Source organism: Hylobates moloch, unplaced genomic scaffold, assembly GCF_009828535.3.
Source record: "Hylobates moloch isolate HMO894 unplaced genomic scaffold, HMol_V3 SCAFFOLD_19, whole genome shotgun sequence".
In the NCBI taxonomy this organism is placed as follows: domain Eukaryota; kingdom Metazoa; phylum Chordata; class Mammalia; order Primates; family Hylobatidae; genus Hylobates; species Hylobates moloch.
In genome coordinates this window covers 56,837,233-56,860,060 of record NW_026652294.1, presented here as the reverse complement: position 1 = coordinate 56,860,060, position 22,828 = coordinate 56,837,233, and the positions used below count along the sequence as shown (strand labels likewise).

The following is a 22,828-nucleotide window of genomic DNA, read 5'->3' as shown; positions in this document are numbered from 1 at the left end:
CCAAGGTTTATATATTTAACATTCTATAAAAGATCTGTGTATAAATATTAAATTCCTTAGCATAATTTGAAAAAGTTCAGATTGAGAAAATTTGAGTGCAAAGTAGTTTGAATTATACAGGAAAAAGAATATACTCTATGCGACATATATTTTCTAAGAGGTATGAACAATTTATATATTTTATATAATAATTGAAACAAAAAGCTTAATGGATTTACATAGCTAGATTCTGTCTTAAGAATTACCAAAAGAACATAGAATATTAACCTATTCATGGCATAGGAGAGTTGTCAATGTTTATATGTGGTGCTTTAAAAAATATGCAATATATGTTCTGTATCTATATAAATTATTGATAAGAGAAAGATACTGAAAAATGGTCCCATACCAACAATTCCTATCAGACCAATCTTACTTCGTCATATAATGAATGTTACAGGGGATGGAAGGAAACAAAAATATTAAAAATGAATGTTGAATTCTGTCCTGATCAGATTAATATGCCAGGAATATATTTTAGAAACCCAACAGTACTAGGGGAAATGATAATGAATGTGAAGCCCTGGTAATCAATATATTATTATGAAATACTATTTACAGTTTTGTTTCATTTTTTCTAAAAATATTCAAAGCAAATCTACGCTGAGTAAAGGGTTTGGCATCTGTCTTATTTATAGATCTACCCTGGATGTGTATGTGTGACACAATGCAAATTGCTCACCTTTTCTGCCCCTAAACTTGTTTATCTTCCTATGTTCCCTGTGTCCTTGATGGTTCGCCCTAGCTACTAGGCACCAAAACAAAATCTGGGAAGCATGCTAGACCTCACCCCGTCATCTAGTCAATCTCTGGATTCAGCCAATTGTAATTCCTAAATATTGCTCAAGTACAAATTTTGTCATCTAGATCAACCTCCTAGCCCTTGATATCACTTAGCTGAATTATTGCAATATTCCCCTAACTGGACTCTCTGCATTGAATTCTCACTTTTCTTTTAAATTATCATTCACCCTTCCACCAGACAGATCAATCTAAAACACAGTTCAAACCAGATCACACTCTGTCTAAACCCCTTGATCATCATTCCTGCTTCTTTCAGTATATAGTTTTTATTCTTTCTTTGTAAAATTGTAATGGAATTTCAAATGTTATGATTGCAGAGACTTCCAGTATGACAATAACAGAATATCTTGTATCAGACGAACCCATTCTCAGAAAACAATTATAAATTGTGTACAAAGTATTTTAAAAACAAAAATTTAAAGGCACTAAAGAGTGATCAAAAGCAGACAGAAACTAGTGGTGAATTAATCCTTGAAATCAGAGAGTCACATGGGTTTTATACTTTTTCCCCAGAGGCCCTCTCTGGTCCCCGCAATATTTAGAATATAGAACTAAAACAAAATAAAACTTGTCTTCTTATTGAAGTCAAATTAGGAATTTCCTTTTCAGGAAATGGAATCACAGAAGGGGAAGATGGAGTCACAGAAGGGGAAGCCTCAAAAGTTGCATAATAATATCTCCTAAAATCCTTGGCTGACTGCTTGTGCATGGGGGCAACTCTAAGGAAGCCGGGAGGAAAACCACAGCTAAAACATTGAAAGGATGAAAAACCGATCATATATTTCAGCTGCTACCTACTGCAGAGAAACAGTTTAGAGTTCAAGTTCAACCAAATTAGAGGGGCTTAGAAGACACTGTGAGTTTTCCATTGAAATTCCAGAAAGGTTACACATATAAAGTAAAGACCACATTCCAGGACTAAGGGATTATTTGCTCTTCAACTTGAGGCAAAACTAAAACAGGCTTAACTTAGCAAATTGTAAAACCAAACCCCACAAGTTCAAAATCTGCCTATATCTGCCTATAATTTAGCTATCTGCTAGAATAAAACTACCTCTATTCAGTGTGAGAGTTAGCAAACTAAAACCTAGGGCCTATTTTTGTATGACCCTCAAGATAAGGAAGATTTTTACATTCTTAAAGGGTGGAGGAGGAGGAGGAAGGAAGGAGAGGAGGAAAGAGAAGAGGAGGAAGAAAATAAAGAGGAAGAGTTGGGGAAGAAGAAAAGGAAGAGGAAGGGAAAGGGAAGAAATACCAACAACCAAAGGTTGCCTACAAAGCCTAAAATGTTTATCATATATCCCTTTATAGAAAAAGTTTTCCAATACACCCTTTAAAGAAATATAGTATAATCCAGAATCTCTACCATGCATTATCTGTGATATCCCAAATGCCATTAAAAACTATTGGTAATGTAAAGAAACAAGTAAGTGTGTCCAGAAAATGATAAAATTGGTTAACAGACATAGGTCTAAAATGCTGTTCCACAAAAGAACCTTAAGATAATCATGGCAATTATTTCAAATATGGTTTCAGTTGATGAAAAGGGAAGAAATTCTGGGAGAGATTTGTAAACTGAAAAGAACAACAAAAACAAATGAAAATTCTAGAACTAAAACAATTGAACATCTGAAATGTAAAAATCATTTGATAAGATTATCAGTGGATTAGATACAATAGAAATAATGGATTAATGAGTGTGAAGACTACTTAATAAAAAACATCCAAACTTAAACAGAGAGAGAAAAAAGTTTGAAAAAAATCTAACAAAGCTTCAGGGATCTGTGGGATAGTACCAGTCTAATGTATATAATTAGTGTTTCAGCAAAGAAGAAAGAGAATGTGTTTCAATATGTGTGTATCTATATCTGTACACACATATTAGCTGAAGAATGTTCAAATTTGACTAAAAACTGTGGATCAAATTTTTAAATTTGATCCAAAGGCTCAGGGAGCTCAGTGAATTTCAAACAGGATGAATACTAATGTGATATTGTGAGTTGGCTTTAGGGAGGTTCAGGGAACCTTTGGAGTTGGAGGCTCACTTCACAGAGCTTGCTATAGCTCTACAAAGAGTACTTTCTTCTCCACAAGGACAAAGGTCTTCATTCCTGGTTAAGTAGTTGGAAAGTAAAAAAGAAACTTTACCCTCAGGTGCTAAATTGGTAAACATTTATCATTTATTGAGTTTCCACTATGTGCTAGGCTATTCTGGGTGCTTTAGCATGTTATATCATTTAATCCTTACAATCTTGTGTATAATTTTATAGATAAAGAACCTAAGGCTCACAGAGGTATGCAAGTTGTGCCAGGTCACAAGTCATAATTTTTAGAAGAAATTTAAATACAATTGATCTATAAATGACACCTGTACTCTTTCCACCACTTTTCCCTTAGGCCCCACAGCATATACAAATATATGCACAATGGTTATAACTTTTTGCTAAACTAATAACTGTCTTTGTTTTGCGCCACCATAACAGCAGACCAGAGACTGGGTAATATATTAAATAAAAAGAAACATTTCTTACAGTTCTGAAGGTTGGGAAGTCCAATGGCAAGGGATTGGCATCTGGAAAGGGCCTTCTTGCTGTGTTACCCCATGGCAGAAGGTGAGAGGACAAGAGAGGGTGAGAGACAGAGCAAGGGAAGGGGACTAAACTCACCCTTTTATAATGAACCCACTCCCAAAATAACAGCATAAATCTGTTCATGAGGGCAGAGCCCTCATGGCCTAATCACCTGTCATTAGGACCCACTTCTCAGCACCGTTGCATTGGAAATTAACTTTCCAGCACATGCTTTTTGGGGGATACATTCAAACCACAGCATTTAGCCCCTGGCCCTTAAAATTCATGTTCTCACATGCAAAATATGTTTATTCCATCCCAATAACCTCAAAGTCTTAATGCACTCCAGCATCAACTCAGAAAAAGTCCAGAGTCTAAATCAGGTATATGTGACACTCAAGGTACAATTCATCCTGAGGCAAATTCCTCTACTGCTGTGAGCCTGTGAAATAAAAATAAGCTATATAATTGAAAAACATAATGGTGAGATAGGCATAGGATAGCCATTTCTTTACGAAAGGAAGAAGTAGGCAAGAAGAAATGAGAAACTGATCCCAGGTAAGTAAAAAACCCAACAGGGTAAGCAATGTTAAATCTTAAAGCAGTAGAATCATCTTTTTTGACTCAATGTCCTTTCTTTGTGCACACTGGGGTAGGAGTTGGGCTTCCAAGGCCTTGGGCAGTCCCACCCCTATGACTATGCTGGGGACAGTCCACACAGCAGCTTTTGCATGTTGGATTCTCCTGTCTGCAGCCCTCCCAGGCTGGTGTTCCATGATGGTAGCTCTACGGTTGTGGAGTCTCAACAGCAACCTGACCTCCGTGGCTCCAGGAGGTATTGCCCTAGTGGAACTTTCTGTAGTGGCTCTGCCTCATGACAAGTCTCTGTCTGAGCACCAAGGCTGTCTGAGAAATCTTTTAAAATCTAGGTGAAAGAAGCCATGACTCCACAGCTCTCGTATTTCATGAGCCTTCAGAACTAGCCCCATGTAGACGCTGTCAAAGTTTATGACTTACCCCTTCCAGAGTAGTGACCCAAGCTGGATTGAGGCTGGCTTGAATTATAACTGGGGTGGTCAAGGAATGCTGCACCAGAATAGGGAGAGCAGAAATTTGAAGTGGTACAGGGCAGCAGATGCTGAGGTCCTGCAGGCAACTCTCTCTGGAAGCCTTGGTCAAGATACAGGATGATCCCACCAGGATGCTTTCTTAGCCCAGCATCTGGCCTATTGGCTCTATGGTTCAGTATTGAACCTGTACTTTAGTTTCCTATTTTGTATTCTGTTTACCCAGTTGGGTCTGGGTTTGCCTTTGGCTGGATCCCAGTCATCAAGATACGTTTTACTGTGAGTGGAGTCTACCTTCTTTATCTACTGGGAGAGGCCCTAATGTAAAGCAAGCAGGCCACTTGGAAGTACATTAATCACTTGGGAAATTTCTCTGTCTCCGGTGGCTATCAAACACCAACTTAGATTGAGTACCATTTTACTTCTTGATCCTTTTGGGCACTGAAAAATGCACAACTATTTGTTTCTAGATGATTGTCCTATCAATGAAGGCCATGTTTTGCAAATCATAGCATTTCCCAATTACCTGATCCCATCCTTTATGCACTAGGCATATATTGAGATTTCCAAATGCCTAGCAGCAGAGTCTTAGTAAGATTTTGGAGTTTTCAAAATTCAGTCTCCTTGAATATTTATCTAAGTGTGAAGGGTGGTAGTATTTGTGATTGGTGAGCATTCAATCTGCTGTAACACACCTGAAACTCTGGCTTTAAAAAGCAACAATAATATTAACTAACACTTACTGAACACTTGCTGTAGCCAGTTTTATATATGCATTATCTCATTTTTAATTTTTATAACAACCATACAAGGAGAGTGTGGTAGTCAGAACAATGGCCTCCAAAAGATGTCCAAATCCTAAACCCCAAACCTGTGAATATGTTATGTTATATGGCAAAGGGGAATTAGGGATCAGGGTAACAGGGTAACAGATGAAGATAAGATTGCTAATCAGTTGATCTTAAAATGGCGAGATTATCCTGGATTATGTGGGTGGACCCAATATAATCACAAGGCTTCTTAAATGTGGAAGAGAGAGGCAGAATAGTCAGTGTCACAGTAATACAATGTGAGAAGGGCTCGGCTGGCTATTGCTGACTTTGAGGATAGAACGAAGCCACAAGTTGAAGAATTAGGCAGCCTCCAGAAGCTGGAAAAGGCAAGGAAACAGATTTTCCTCTGGACCCTCCAGAAGGAAGACAGTCCAGCCAACACCTTGATTTTAGTCCACTTAGACCCACATCAGGTTTCTGACATGCAAAACTGAAAGATAAATGTGTGTTGTTTCAATCCACTCAGTTTATGATCATCTGTTACAGCAGTAGTGGGTAACTAATACAAGCAAGTACTATGACAGTCCTGAATATTAGATGTAAAATTTTGAGCCCTAGATGGAGTTAATTACCTCAATAAACAAATACTCTGTTTTAAGGCAGTCTCATAGTTTGGACTAGGAAGAAGGTAATCTGACAAAGTTCCTGTTTTTCTTTTTAAGATGCAATTATTATTTCTTCTACCCCCATCTTTCCAAATGGATGTATAGCACTGGTTGACTGCATATATTGTCATATAGCATATGACCTTAAAATCTAAAAACTTGACCTGCTCATAATAAAGGAATCTTTCTGCAAAATATTCCTTATTTCACAACCATGGGATAAATATCCCATATGATGTGGTTTGGATCTGTGTTCTTACCTATATCTCATATCGAATTGTAATCCCCAATGTTGGAGGAGGGGCCTGGTGAGAGGTGATTTGATCGTGGGGTTGATCCTTCATGAATAGTTTAGCACCTTGGGTGCTGTTCTTGTGAGTGAGCACTTGTGAGATCTGGTGTGTTCGCAGGCCGAGCATGGTGGCTCACGCCTGTAATCCCAGCACTTTGGGAGGCCGAGGCAGGAGGGTCACTCGAGGTCAGGAGTTCAAGAATGTTGAAACCCCATCTCTACTACAAACACAAAAGTTAGCCAGGCACAGTGGCACACTCTTGAACCCAGGAGGCAGAGGTTGCCATGTGCCGAGATTGTGCCACTGCACTCCAGCCTAGGCAACAGAGCAAGACTCCATCTCAAAAAAAGAAAAATTTTAAAAACTAAAAAAAAATAAAAGTGTGTTGGCTGGGCAAGGTGGCTCACGCCTGAAATCCCAGCACTTTGGGAGGTCATGGTTGGGGGATCACTTGAGGGTAGGAGTTCGAGACTAGCCAGGCCAACGTGGTGAAACCCCGTCTCTACTAAAAATACAAAAATTAGCTGGGCATGGTGGTGCTCACCTGTAATTCCAGCTACTCAGTAGGCTGAGACAGGAGAATCACTTGAACCCAGGAGGTGGAGGCTGCAGTGAGCTGAGATTGTGCCGCTGCACTCCAGCCTGGGCAACAGAGTGAGACTCCAACCTCCCACCCCCAAAAAAGTGTGAAGTACTTACCCCCTGTCTCTCTTCCTCCTGCTCCAGCCATGTAAGACTTGCCTGCTTCCCCTTCACCTTCCATCATGATTGTTTCCAGAGACCTCCCTAGAAGCCAAGCAGAAGCTGCTGTGTTTCCTGTGCAACCTCCAGAACCATGAGCTAATTAAACTGCTTTTCTTTATAACTTGCCCAGTCTCAGGTATTTCTTTATAGCAGTGCAAGAATGGATTAATACCATGTAGCTCAAGTGGCCAAAAAAAAAATCCCCACAATTCTAGTACAATTTTCCATGTAAGAAGTCCAAAAACTAAAGGAGTCAACAAAAGACAGTTAGCCAAGTGACGAAGTCCATCAGAAAATGGTTTAAGTCTATCAGAAAATAACTTAAACTGGAAATAAAATATGGATGTTTTTGAGCTAAAGTGCTGTTTTCTGATGTGTACTGTATAAATTAGGTAGTTATATCTCTTCAAGTAAACTACTTCATGTTAGTGTCTTTGGCATCATATAGCAGAACTTTAGTGTTGATGCCAGATTCCTTAGGGGTGACAGACACATCACACTAGCATATTTCATGATAAGCCCCATGTGTGTTTTTATTAAATATTACAGTAAAACCTCACCTGCATATTTTTAAATAAATTATTTCTGTGATAAATCCTTCACCAGGCAATGATCTACACTGAGACTAAAATTGCCTCAAGCACTTTCATTTTTAGTGCTTTGTTCCAGTGACTTTAATCTCTAGCTTACTTCATAAGCAAAGTATATACTGATAAATCCAATGAAGCCTAAGCCCTATTTGGCTGAATACACTATTCTATAGGGAAATGAAATGAAGTCAACTAGTTACACAAAAACTATGTTTAGCAATTTACTAATCTTATTTGTAAGGCAGCAGAGCAGAGAGCCAAGACAACCACTGCCTTAATCCTTTCTTCCTTAACTTATTTCTACTGACAGGCAGCTTTTGGTTGTCTCCTAGGGCTAAGCTTAAGAGTCTGGCTGGGAAAGGGCTCTCACACTGGCAAGGCTCCCCTCCACCCCTTACTCTGAAGCTCCCCCAGTCCAGCAAATAAGCATTCAGAAACGGTCCTCTCATATGTGCTCAGGCCATCTATTCAAATCTCTTAGTCACAGCCCTTCATTGCTTTCCTGTCTTGGATGCCTCAGAAATAATAAAGGTATTTTTCTTCTTATATGTCTCCAGTAATTTTATGTGGACATCACGGCTATATAAGTTGCCTAGAGCCACAATATTGCTGCATAACAAATGATCCCCCAAACTCAGCATCTTACAACAACATTTATTCTTACACTTGTGGATCTGTAACTGATATGGTTTGGCTAATTGAGGCTCTCTTTCAAGCTGTGGGTTGGCTGGCCTTGGCTCTTGACTGCAGGTTCACTTCGAGTCTCTTCCAAGTTTTTTGTTCTGGGGCTAGACTGATGGGGAACCTGCTATCCAGGCCAAGTGCTTCTCATGGTGAAATGCTTCAGCCCGGGAAGCCAAGCAGAACCATTCAGGCACATTTCTAGTCTCTGTTTCACTAACATCCTAGTAGTCAAAGCAAGTTATATGTTTAAGCCCAAAGTCAAAGAGTAGGAAAAATACACTTCACTCACATGAGAGCAAGGCGAGAGAGGGAATAAGATAAACCTGTCATGGGACAATGAAGAATTCAGACCAAAAAGTCAATCTACAGTGGCCCATATCACAGAATAGATTAAGCTTCTTGGTGAACCAATTCCTGGAAGGAGTGAGGTAAAGGAGAGTGAAGAAAAAAACTGCAGTTGGAAGAGCTATGAGTTCCAGGCAATAAATCAAATTAGGCAGTTCCAAATTTAGATTGCATTGGGTGGTTTTATTTGCTAGCACTTTTAATTCTTGCATTTTTAGCATAATTATAATACATCTGCACCTCCTTCAATAGTTATTCTCCTCATTTCCCACCTTTGTATATATTCTGCTACCAGTGCTGAAGAATATATAAATTATGCTAGGTATAGAGTTTGAAAGACCTAAATTTTAATCACAGATCTATAATGTACTTGCTAAGTAACCTTGAGCAAGTCCTTCAAGGTTTCTTGGCCTGTTTCCTCACCTTTAAATTGTGACAATATCTGTGCTGCAGAATGCTTGCAAATATTAGATATTACACATGTAATCCTGCTGGCACATAATAGGGGTCTGAAAACAACGGAAACTGATTTTCTTCTAAGCCCTTAGTCTTTCCCCTTCTCCCTGTCCTTTCACCCAGCATCTCACCCTAGAAATGTTTTTGTTTGTCTATTTAGAACAGTCAGTAGGCATCAATGGCATTTTGGGGACATGACATTGGGGACTTTCTCATTGGTTGGCAAGTCCCTGACTTTGTCCTCCTTCCTCTTCTTCGACTCAGTATTCTGTGCTATAGCATAAAGGAAATTGAAGTAAGAAATTTTGAGCATGTCAGTGTCTAATTGTACAATGAGTTTCCAACTAGGCTGCAAAGATGAGATTTCACCCCCTGCCAGAGTGCTTTAGGTCAATAGGGTTGAGAAGCTTTAAATATTCCTCTCTAAGGAAAGATCCCTTGAGACTCTACATCTCACCTCAGACTGAATGTTACCCCACTTCAATGTCTTCATATGGATTATAATTATAATTTTCTGATAAATTGTGTAATTACTGAGTAGCATACAGTCTATTTCAAAAAGGTAGGAGGCATTTCTCTTTTTCACCACTGGAATCTTAACAGCTGGCACAGCACATTCTCTATAAATATCTGTCAAATAAATGAACAAAAGAATTATGGCTGAGCCTGGATTTTAGAGAAACTGAAAGCCTTCCTAATTAAATACAAACTGAGCCCATTACTTTTACTTCTCAACTCAAAATTTATGTTTATTATGCTCTTACACATCATCTTTAGGCTGTTCTTCCACATAATTGTCAGTCCTCAGCCTTAATACTTGAATTCTAATAAACTACTCTTAGAGACTTACTGTGTAACAGCTGACTTTTCTACTTTATATGCCTGCAGTGTTTAGAGGTTAAAGAGGAGGTCATTATAATCTAACCAGAATATGTTTGAATTTATAAAATGAATGATAATGTTACAATGAAGCTCTCATCACTCCACAGTTTGACTTTTAAACAATAGGACTTTAACTTTTTAATTCTCATAAATTGATATAATTGCACTAGACTTATTTATCTTTATTGTAGTTTCTTTAGAACAAAAGCAAATGTTTGGCAATTATTTAAAGGAATCATCATAAAACACTCTTCAGAATTTGAACTGAAGTAGTAGCTCAAGTGTTGCCAAATAATTCACTAAACTATGAAATTATGTGTGTGTGTAGAAATAATATATACAATCCATTCTAATCTGTTACTTGATATAAATATATAATGCATAACCATATATAATATAATACTTTATATATAGTTTTATATACAATGCACATATAATGCAAGAATATAAATTAGTTTTAAACAATGCATAAAATTTTAGCATGCTCTTTTTATGGAAAGTTTCTAAATAACAATTATTCTAATTAAGTAATTTGAAATTATTTATAAAACTATATGGAAGAAATAAAGCCACCTACAATGTGATGTTCCTACAGTCCTCATTGGTAGCATTCAGGAAAAAAGAAGCCCTTTTAAATTTTAGGGTTTTTTTTCTTTGTGAAACTGTATATACAAAGAGAAAAAACTAATAAAACTAAAGTCATATGGCATAAATAATTGTGCTCTCTTATTTTTTCACTCAAAATACACACTATGTAGTAAGCATATCTTTCAAAAGTCTTTAATAGAATCATTTTACTGGCTATATAGCATCTCATTCTATATATTTACCCAGTCCTCTTATATTGGACATTCAAGATAATTTAAGTTTTCTAATATTATAAATAAGACAGTAATGATAGTCATTTGCTAGGTATTCCATCATACCCAAAAGCAAGCTTCAGCCTAACTAGGTAATAATGCATGTTTTGGCCAGTTTCAAATCCGATTGATAATCAAACCATAATAAATTGGTTGTTCTTTGGCCAGGTACCCATGCCTGATTAAACCAATCAGGGCCAACAAACCCTGGGTAGAAATGCTCACAGGATAGAAAATAGAGCTAATCAAAGTGTTGTACCTGGAGTGACATTCAAAATTAGGCAAGATGGTTTTAGGTGGCACATGAACACATAAATAGTTTCATGTTTGTTTTCGATCAATAATGAGGTAACATCAGTAAGGTAATCTCTTTTCATGAATATTAACATGAGTTTTAGTGATAACATTTTATTAATTCATTGAACAAATACGTACTGAGGATTTCTCAGGTAAGCTGGGGATGCTACTATAAGCAAGACATAAAATTTCTAACCTCAGGAGGCTTACATTCTAGAGCAAGAGAAACAAATAATAAAGTAAACAAATAAGTATTTAAGTTCAAGTACCAATGAGTAATATGGAGGAAATATCAGAAAGTAAGAGAATATAAAATGTGCAGCCTTAGCTTCACTTTAGATAAGGGAGATCTCGGAATTGGAAGGTATCTCTTCTATGAAATAAAGGAATAAGCTGTATAAGGATCAAGTACAAAGACCCAAAAGATAGAGCAAACTTGGTGCACTCCAGGAAGCAAATTCAGCCAGCTTGGAGTAAGGGAGGGCTGGTAAAGATGACATCAGAAAGGTGGGTCAGGGGCCAGATCACAACTAGCCTTGTGAGCATTAGTAAGGACTTACCATGTTCTCAGTGTAACAGCAAACTATGGGACGGTTTAAGCCAGGTTAATTGACCAAATTTATATTTTGAAAACAATCTGCTGCTGTGTGAAGAATTGATTGAAAGCATGCAAGAACAGAAATAGGAAGACACGTTAGGAGATTAACACAACACTCAGATATAGTGTGGACCAAAATGATAGAGGTGGAGACAGTGAGAATTCTCAAATTCAAGGCACTTTTTAAAGTAGAGGTGACAAGAATTGTTGATGATAGATATGTTAAATGTGAGCCAGGCACCATAGCTCTTGCCTATGATCCCAGCACTTATGAAGACTGAGGCAGGAAGATCGCTTGAGCCCAGGAGTTCAAGATCAGCCCAGGCAACATAGCAAGACACCCCATCTCTACAAAAAATAGAAAAAAATAACCAGGTGGGGGGTGCATACCTGTAGTATCAACTACTCGGGAGTCTGAGGTGGGAGGATTGCTTGAGCCCGGGAATATAAAGCTGCAGTGGGCCGTTACCATGCCACTGCACTCCAGACTGGGCGACAGAGTAAGAGCCTTAAGAAAAAAAAAGAAGGAAAGAAGAAGGAAAGAAAGAGAGAGAAAGAAAGAAAGAGAGAGGGGGGGAAGGAAGGAAGGAAGGAAGGAAGGAAGGAAGGAAGGAAGGAAGGAAGGAAGGAAGGAAGGAAAGAAGGAAGGAAGGAAGGAAGGAAAAGAGAAGGAAAAAAGTCAAATTTGAGAAAATAAAGAAAAAGGATAGTGCCTAGATATTTGATTGTGCAATTTAGGGGATGGATATGCCAAGAGGAATCCATATAAAGAGCAGATGTGAGAAGAAAAAAAATTTTGGTTTTAACATGTTATGCTTCTTAGATACACAAATGAATGTACCTACTAGGCAATTGGATATTTAAACTGAGAGCTTAGGAGAAAGGATGGAGGGGGATTATCATCAGCATGAAGATGCTATGTGAGGCCATGTGCCTGGATGAAATGGTCTAGGGAGTGAGTACAGGCAGTGAAGAAGGCAGGACCAAGCAAGAACATCAAGCAAGAGTGCTCTAATATTGAGAAAGGTAGAGTGTGCAGAGAAAACCAGGATGCAACAGCTGTGTGATGGAACAACTAGGACATAGTGGTATCCAGAAGGGCTCGAGAAGAAAATGCTTCAGGGTGGATGATGATTGTGCCAAATCTGCTGTGAGGCTGCATAAAATGAAGATTGAAAATTAACTGCTGCTCTTAGCAACAGGGAGATTGCTGGTGATTCTGACAGAGCAATTTCAGGAGAGTGATGAGGACTAAATCCCAACTTGAGTGGGCTAAAGAGATGGGAAGTGAGAAAGTGAGAGTGAGTACAGAAAAGTCTCAAGAAACTTGCTATGAAGAAGAGTTGAGGAATGCAACTGGAGCTAGAGTGCAACCAGAAGTCTAGGAAAGGATTGGGTTTGTTTTGCTGAGATGGGGTCCATTTGTAAGCTGATGGGAATGATCTGCAGTAAGAGGCGAGAGTCCTGTTCAGGAGAAAAAGGATGATTAGAGGAGTAAAGCCCTGGCACAGGTGGAAGGGGGTGAGGAGCCAGGCTGCAGGAGCTGTTTATCATCTGTGACCAAAGAGAAGATGGAGCACTTGGGTGTGGAGCAAGGAGGTTGGTAGATTTGGTAAAGGGAAAAGGAAGTAGTTCTCTTCTGCTTACTTCTATTTTCTTATGAAATAAAAATCTAGGTTATCAGCTGAGAGTGAAGACAAGGAGGGAATGTTGGAGGTTTTAAAAGGGGGGAAGATACCAAACAGTTGTCTGGACAAAGAACTGACCAGAGAATTCTACTACAAAAAATTTCCTGAAGTGCTAAGGACCCACCAGAGATTTGTGGCCAAAATGTAAAGTAAATGTGTGTGTTGTTCTCTCATCCCATTTAGCTGCCTGAATGCAGATATAGATTAAGCAGAGTTAAATATAACCAGGGTTTGGGTTTTGCTAGGCAAATATAATGGAGAGAGAAGGACAAAAGAGTTGTGGGCACATGCAGAAGAGTTATAGTGACAAACCATGGAATCTAAGATGAGTAGGGAAAGAAGTAAAGACAAGTGAGGGAGATGATTAGGACAAAGACTAGGAGTGGGTCCATGGATTACTGGAATGATGTTCTACTTAAGTGAGGAGTCAGAAAGAGATGCTGTGAATATCAGAAAGTGGAATGATGAAAAACTAGATATTGGAGGCTACTTATAATGATAAACTCTAGGGTACGACTAGGGTGAACATGATGGGGTTGGGGAAAGAAAGAGATTTTGGAGTCAGAGGGTCAAATAATTGAAAAGGCTTACTGAGAAACTGATCTAAGTAAGTAGTGCTGAACTCTGCTGCATATTCAGATCACAGGAGTTGTGGGGGTTTTTTGTTTGTTTTTCTTTTAAAGCAAAACAAAATCTAGTGTCTAAATCCTACCTTGACTAAATTAAATCAGTACTTCTTTGGCTGGGGGGAGGAACTGAACGCAAGTAGGATTTTTAAAACATCATGAGGTAATAAAAATGTGCAGCCAAATTTGAAAAATAATGACATACATAAATGTTGAAGTCATTAAATATGATGACAGGAGTCATAGTAGAAGGAAATGCAATGAGCCAGCTGCTAAAATCTTCCATCATGAAGTGGAATGGCTTGGAAAATAGGAGATGAAGGGTTTTTGAAAGAGGAAAAACAATGAGAAATAAGGAGCATTCCTATCCCCACCTCCAGGACCTGGAAGCATAGGGTGTGGGAGCAAAAACCACCACCCCCTACAAAGGCTGAAGGTAAACAGGATATGGGTTGGGTTGAGTGGTGAGCCAGGGCTTAGAGCAAGGAGGTGAAGGTGTTGCTCAAAGAAGAGTTGGAAAATAAAAGAGACTGTGCTTCCCAAGCCCTGAATTCTAGCAGCTGCGCTGGAAGGGATTGCAGTTTTGGAAGGAATGGGAGATTGAGTCAGATCAAGGGATATACAGAAACATATGGAGGAGAGTTCCTGTGATGACCTGGAATGCTTGGACTTCTATGGTGACTGAGGCCAAAAGGAGTATGAAACATGATGATTAGTTCTATCGCTCTGAAGGAAAGGTGGAAAATTAATTTTAAGTATATCTTCCTTCTTGGGATAGGATCCTTGGGCAGTATGTGATGATGAAGCAGGTTGAGGAGCTAGGTGCTTGAGGTGGTGGGAAAGGAGCCTGGGAGGTTCTGAAGCCCTTTTAAGTCGAGCTGGGGGCAGTGTCAAAAGGGAGATAGGATGAGAGCCCCTCTACTGTTAACTGTAAACTCTGAGTCTCCTTTAAAATCTTTGACACAAGCAGTTAAAAGGTCTGGTTCTTAAGATTTACCAAATTATGTTGCAATCAATTTTCTGTATCTGTCTGCACTAGGCTTTAAATTGCCCCAGCAGAAATCTTTTCTTATTTATCTCTTCATTTTCAGCACCTAGATTAAGAAACACTTGAGGTGCTGAAGTTAATTGCTTAAAGAACCAAAGACAAGGTTTTGTTGTGCTAAAGTGAAGTGACCAAATAAGGCAACATTTTTAGTTAGCATTTCTGGATTGTAATTTTACCAGGCCGGAAGTGTTACTAAATGCACTCATATTTTTAACCACAAACAGGACTTTCCTTTTTTACTAGTTCAAAGAATTAAAATAGTTTCTGCCAGGAATTGATGCAATAATATACATGTTTAAGTGTTACATTAAGAAATCAATATTTCTAGCTTGCACTAAGCACATTAAGCATCCCTTAACTTAAAAGTGTGAACAGTGTGTTTGCTTGAGATTAATTTCATGAAAAGAAAAGATAAATTAGATCAGCTAACCTAAGGAGACAATGAGATGCCAGCATTGTCTTTAGTTCTAAACTCTGCTCTATTTGGGGCATAGATTTTTTTCCCTTTCTCAGAACTTGTTGTTTGGATCAGGGAGATCTAATGCAATGTGGAAAGTAAAGAGACTCTCTCTTCAAAAAATCTGCCTTCTGCTCTCAGCTTCTATAGTGAGTAGAATCCTGTTGTATTACTTATAATTATTATCTCATAAAACCAAATGCCAGATGTTCAATGTGATAGTTTGCAACAATTTTTTTTCAATCATTCTTATATGGCATATCAAAATAAACCGCGAAGTTAAGAATTTATTGCGGCACTATTCACAATAGCAAAGACTTGGAACCAAGTCCTTTGTAGGGACATGGATGAAACTGGAAAACATCATTCTCAGTAAACTATCGCAAGGACAAAAAACCAAACACCGCATGTTCTCACTCACAGGTGGGAATTGAACAATGAGAACTCATGGACACAGGAAGGGGAACATCACATTCCGGGTACTGTTGTGGGGTGGGGGGTGGGGGGGGCGGGGACAGCATTAGGAGATATACCTAATGCTAAATGATGAGCTAATGGGTGCAGGAAATCAACATGGCACATGGATACATATGTAACAAACCTGCACATTGTGCACATGTACCCTAAAACCTAAAGTATAATAAAAAAAAAAAGAATTTATTTATAAGAAAAAATAGAAGAACAAGATAATTTTATCTGGATGAAACCAGATATAATAAAAAAAATTCAAAGAAAAATTTTCAAATATGTAATAATTTGAAAAATCACAATTATGTAAATCAAAAAACCACAATGGAAGGGAAAATCATTTTCATTAGATGTAAAAAAAAAAAGGGTTCATATCTAAATTTAAATGTATAAGAAAATAATTCTGCCCAAGCAAGGTGGCTCACACCTTAATCTCCACACTTTGGGAAGCCAACCTGGGAGGATTGCTTGGTCCCAGGAGTTCAAGACCAGCCTTGGCAATGTAGGGAGACCCCATCTCTACAGAAAATAAAAAAATTAGCTAGGTGTGGGTGCACATGCCTGCAATCTCAGCTACTTGGAGGCTGAGGTGGGTGGATCACCTGAACCCAGGAGATCAAGGCTGCAATGATTCATGATTGCACCACTGCATTTCAGCCCGGATGACAGAGTGAGACTCTGTCTCAATAAAAAAGAAAAGAAAGGAATTTCAAGAGTTTAGTGCTCAAATGATATTAACAAGACTTCACACAAGAAGAGATATAAACATTTTTTTGTATCTATCAAATAATAATACAAATTCTAGTGAGGACATGCTGTAAAATATTCACATAATACTTATGATATTGTAACTTATGGCAACCATTTTAGAAAGTTTTACTGAAATGTCATTCTTCTAAAAGTTCACATTTTATCTTTAGCAATTATATTCCTTAAGCAAAAAACAATAGAATTAATATAAATTTTCCAAAATATTCATTGTGATATTACTTTACAGTTATGAAATATAATTATATTTTGCCTCACTCAAAAACAAGGGTAAATCTGAGCGCTATCTTGCATATATAATAAAATAAAAATAGGAACAACCTGTACATATTACAACAAAAGTATCGTTATAATGCTATAAAAGGTATGTGGCATTCTTGCACTGTTGCAGGAAATGATGCAACAACTTCATGGAGCTATTAAAAGTAACACATAAAGTCTATATAGCCACATCAAAAAGATATTTATGCAGAAAAAAGAAAAAATAAGTTTAAAATTGTATGTGTACTGAGATTACACCCCATAAACACATATAGAATTTGGATTAAGATTAAAAGGAGCTACATTCCTTGGCGATCATCAAAAAGTCAGGAAACAACAGGTGCTGGAGAGGATGTGGAGAAATAGGAACACTTTTACACTGTTGGTGGGACTGTAAACTAGTTCAACCATTGTGGAAGACAGTGTGGCGATTCCTCAAGGATCTAGAACTAGAAATACCATTTGACCCAGCCATCCCATTACTGGGTATATACCCAAAGGATTATAAATCATGCTGCTATAAAGACACATGCACACATGTTTACTGCGGCACTATTCACAACAGCAAAGACTTGGAACCAACCCAAATGTCCATCAATGATAGACTGGATTAAGAAAATGTGGCACATATACACCATGGAATACTATGCAGCCATAAAAAAGGATGAGTTCATGTCCTTTGTCAGGACACAGATGAAGCTAGAAACCATCATTCTCAGCAAACTATCACAAGGACAAAAAACCAAACACCGCATGTTCTCACTTATAGGTGGGAATTGAACAATGAGAACACTTGGACACAGGAAGGGGAACATCACACATTGGGGCCTGTCATGGGGTGGGGGGAGAGGGGAGGGATAGCATTAGGAGATATACCTAATCTAAATGACGAGTTAATGGGTGTAGTACATCAACATGGCACATGTATACATATGTAACAAACCTGCACGTTGTGCACATGTACCCTAGAACTTAAAGTATAATTTAAAAAGGAGCTACATTCTTAATATATTCATTTCAAAACTGATAATAGTAGTAGCTAATATTTACTAAGCACTTACCATGTGTCAAGCGCTGTTCTAAGTACTTTGCATATTTAATCTAATATAATCCTGAAACAACCTCATTTGTTAGCTACTATTAATATCTCTATTTTATAGGTGAGGAAACTGAAGTGCAAAGAAGCTTAATAAGTTTTTTCAAGTTCACTCAGCTACAAAAGGGAATAGGTGGAATTCAAACCTATGCAATGTGACCTCATGAAAATAGAACTATAGATTATTTTTCTTTTTCATGCTGTCCTATATTATGAGTGAAATATTGCTCAAATTATTTTTAAAAGAAGGAATTTTCTGTAATCTTTTCCACTCCAAAAAAGCTAAATGTGTAGAAAACATATCTCTGTAGTGCTTTACCAAATTCTGTGGTGATTTGTCTAACTCTTTGAGGGTTACTTAGTTTAAAAAGCACCTGGGAAAACAAGGATCAGCACTCCACATCCTAGTATCATTCCTAATAAACCAGTTTCAGCTATAACTTGATTAAAGAGAGTTAATGCCGCCAGCTTCCAGGAACTATCAGCTTTACTGTGCCTGTTGGGACAAAGATTATCATCATATGTTCTCATTTACCTGGTGAACACACTGCACTCTACTGTAGGTCAACACTCCTACACTAAAGAAACAACTACAATCAAATTATAGAAAGTCATACTTTCCTTGATTGCAGAGGCACAGGTTAGAAAAAAATGTGTAACAACTTTTTTTTTTATCTTTTCATAAATAAAATCCTGCAGTGAATTCTCCAACTTGAACATTGTTAACAGATGACATACCAATCTCTTTTGCTTTCACTCAAGAACAAAGGTAAATCTGAGTGTCATCGTGTATATACACTCAGTTTAGATTCCTTTTAGAGAAATAATATACTGGTTTGTCTTGCATAGCTTGGGGCCACTGGATTGTGGTGATATTTTCAGTAAACCCAAATACTGATTAATATCTCCAAACTAGACCTCTTATGTAGCTCATTCCTAAGAATCAATATTCTTTAAAAAATTTTTCCAATATATAAACATTTAAATATTTTAGGGGCTTTTCCTATAAGTCTTCAGCAATAATGAAAAAGACCTGAGACAGAAGAAGACAACAACAAATACACACAAACTAATTTCCACCTATGACAACTCCATTGATTTATCTTTGGAATAGAAACTGCTTTCATTCTCTTTGGAATGTGCTGAGTTTTTTTCTTAGATTGTATCTCAGTGACCTGGGTTGTGTACAAGATATTCAGCAAGTTGTTCAGTAGGTAGAAGGAAGTCACTAATTTATCCCCTCTACCTATTGCCAAGCAAATTCACTTAGGGGTGAGGCTCCAGAAATGCTTTCTTCATGACTGACCAGCAGTTAGATGACATGGCTTCTGGGACAGAATGACGGTGTTAGCAGTCAGAGTCAGGGCTAAACTTTGTTAGTGCTTCTCACCTTTGCATAAGTCATTTCAACCAACAGTCTTGCTTTCGCTTACTGTCCAGATGAAGAGAAAGGCAATGATTAAAACCTACTCCGTGGCATATTTGTAAAACATTTTGAATTTCTCCTAACGGGATTTTTTCTAAAAATTGCAAAACACTAGATTATATTAACCATCTTTAATGCTATGCTGAGACAAATTATATAGATACAATTTATAAAGGAATAATTTTAATATATTGAGGCATTTCTATGTTGAAGGAGAAAATTTATGTATTATATACATGACATTATATTTTATTTGATAATATATAATATACATCTGCTAGTTGAGATTTCTCTTTTAAAAAAAGTGTTACAAATTTATTTTTAAGAAAGTGGGTCTACTTGGAAATGGCATAAAGATTTCACTGGGACACAGGATGTTTTTGTAAATAAAGTATGATTCAGCATCAAATTTATAACAATTTAAACAAAAATTTAGGAAAGATTTCACAGACCTCAGCTTTAACAGCTGAAAATTCTTTTTTTTTTCCAGTCAGCGTTTTTGGTTTTCCTTAAAGTGATCATGATTTGAAATGACTAGGAAGTACCTGCTGCCTTGCGTGGGAATAGAAACCTACTTCCTTAAACCTATAGAGGGTTTGCTAAGATTTAATTTCTATGTAAGGCAGAGGTTAGAATATATTCACCTCTAATCGATCTGTCTGGCTGTAAGATCCCTTTTCAGGAATTATTTCTAGGACACACAACAAAAAATTGGTGGGGAAAACTACATTCTCATTTATTTCTTCCCTAACACTGGTTGTTTAAACCTACCCACAAATCAGAATTAAGTGCTTCTTCTCTGGCCCATAAACCTCCCACTTTGCTCCTTAAGTACACTCTCATGTCACTCTGCTTTGAATTAAAATTATTTGTTTTCAGATTGATTTCCTCCAGTAGAGTATAAGCTCCTTAAAGGCTAAAATCTGTGTCTTATTCATTCAAGTGGACCCTACAGCCAGGGTGTCATATAATTTACTGTCCAATCTTGGACAATAGCTACAAGTGTACCTCTGGTCTCACACAGACTTGGTCCAGACTTGATTCTGATCTCATCTGTACAGTGGGCATAATATGAGTAGACATCTCATATTACTTTGAGAAATAAATAAAATAATTCATAAAATATACTTAGCTCTGTATCGTGCCATTATATGTAGCAAGAATTTGGGGAGGAAAAGCTTGTTGAATCCTTCAATTGAATCAAACCTCTTGCTTTTCTTCCAATTTTTAAGCTTTTCTTTCAACTCTTATTTCCCCTCTTATCTGAGCTTCAGGTAACTTCTTTTTCTTCCTGTTTTTCTCTGGAATTGCTCTTAGGGCCTTGTGAGTTTTGTCTTTCTGTTTTCTTTTCTTTTCTTTTGGCAGGAGGAGAGGGATATCTTTCAATTCATGCATTCAGTGAGAATCTGCAGAGGACTTCTTGTATGCTCAAGGTGGTAATGGAAATGTGCCAAAAAGCCTTTTTTTTTTTTTTTACTTTATTTCTTACTGTACCTCCATCTTTATCAATCTCTAATTTTTCCAATTCCTTCTCTAAGTACCTTCTTTTGAAGTCTGTATTTCCCATGTATGATAGCCTGGAATTTATACAACTCTGACTCCCTTGAGTTGAATTCTTATGTTCTTGTTTGGAAATGGCCCCCAGATTGGCACAGCACCAGTAAGAGTGGGATGCCAGCTTAATCAGCTATGCATTTATCTGTGTGATCTGCACCCACAGTTATGAACAGCTGAGCCAACCAAATGTATATAATGTCATCCCTTCATAATTATTGTCTAATCATGACTGGTCCTCTCCAGTCTCATCACCTTGGTGTCTCTGAGGATAAGTGAAGATCTACTTGGGGGTAGAACTTGGTTTGGCTCACTTGCCCAAAACTCTAACAAAGTTACAGAGATACCAGTATCAGCTTTCCCATTGTTATCTACCACTAGTGATAGTGTGTGCAGGTACTATTAACTAGCAATTGATGGTCAAGTTAAAATAATAATGTCCACTTCAATCAAATCCCCGGGTGAAGCAATGAATTCACCTTTGAAGGACTAAGATAATGTATGTGATCCCCTTACCATCCCTTTTCCCATCTTATACAGACTAGAAAACCTGTTGTGCATGTTTTTAATAAGGCATCAAAAACCATAAACTTTTCTTTTTCTTTTCACTGGACATCTGTGGACCTAATATAGGTATTCTGTAGAACACACACACGCCAGAGAATGCAGTGAGAGAAAAGAAATATGATGTTAGCCCAACCCACAAATTGGTGTGGGAGCCTTTGGAAAAAGTATAGCCTGTCACTTTCAGTTATCGAACTAAGAAACCATAACAAACATCTGAGCAGCTTTGAGTTTTCTGTTTTTGAACAAGACATTTCAGAGAGGTTGTGCAAAGCATATACCAAAATGCATGTACTTTAACTTGTCTAACATAATCTTGCGACTATTTTGGTGTAAAACACTCTTAGACTACTTGGGATTTTCTAAGAGTTGAACTTTGGAATTTTTAGAACATGGCTTAAAATTCAAAACTCAAAACTATAAATGGAGATTGTGACATAAGGGATTGAAAAGGGTGAGAATCATTCTGAAATGTTTATAGTCATACCATCATGATTCTAGATTTCAGGAACAGCACCTCATTTTTACCAAATAATCGATAAATATGAAGCCTCACCTGCACCACAGACCTGCCCCGTAGAGTCAGCTGGCCAGCTGACTATGGGGTACACCTGATTAAAGGTTCCAATTTTCTGCCTCCAGTCTATCTTCAGACTTAAGACTGCAACATCATGCCTGGTGCCATTTCCCTCACTCTGCCTCTCATATCATAGTTTCTCACACCCCTTTTTACTTAGCAATGTGATAGAGAAGGAAGACAAAGAACAATTGTTGGTGACTTGTAATGTAACAGAAATTGTTACGTTTTATTCCGTTAAATCCTGGGGCAATGATGCAGCTGCTGCTGCTGATGATGATGATGGTTTTATAGATAAATATAAGGCTTAGACAGTTTGCAGATCTTGAAAAAATGGAATCACCAATGAGTTTTGACGGGTGAAAACTTGCACAAAGTCACACAGCCAAAACCGGTACTCTTGTCTCTACAACTCAGTGCCTTTCCACCATACTAAGTTGCTTCCCAGGGTGTCTGTCTGCATCTGTACTCTTCCTTCAATTTACAACAGCAAAAGACCCCCTAAAAGCAGAGAATAATTGGCAAAGAACTTTGCACATAGCAGGTGTTCCACGTTTGTTCAATGAATATCACATATAACTTGCAAGATAAAATTTGGTTTCTCAGAGATGGGCATAGCTCAGTAGCA

General features: G+C 37.7%; 1 protein-coding gene across 1 annotated transcript in view; it reads left to right on the top strand.

Moving 5' to 3' along the window:
- The window catches only part of LOC116458390 (far upstream element-binding protein 2-like), a 92,224-nt gene extending 69,713 nt beyond the window's left edge, over positions 1-22,511 (top strand). The window contains 1 exon segment of the mRNA XM_058431155.1: positions 22,361-22,511. Coding sequence (XP_058287138.1) covers positions 22,361-22,511 — 151 coding nt within the window.
- Positions 22,512-22,828: the final 317 nt, after the last annotated feature.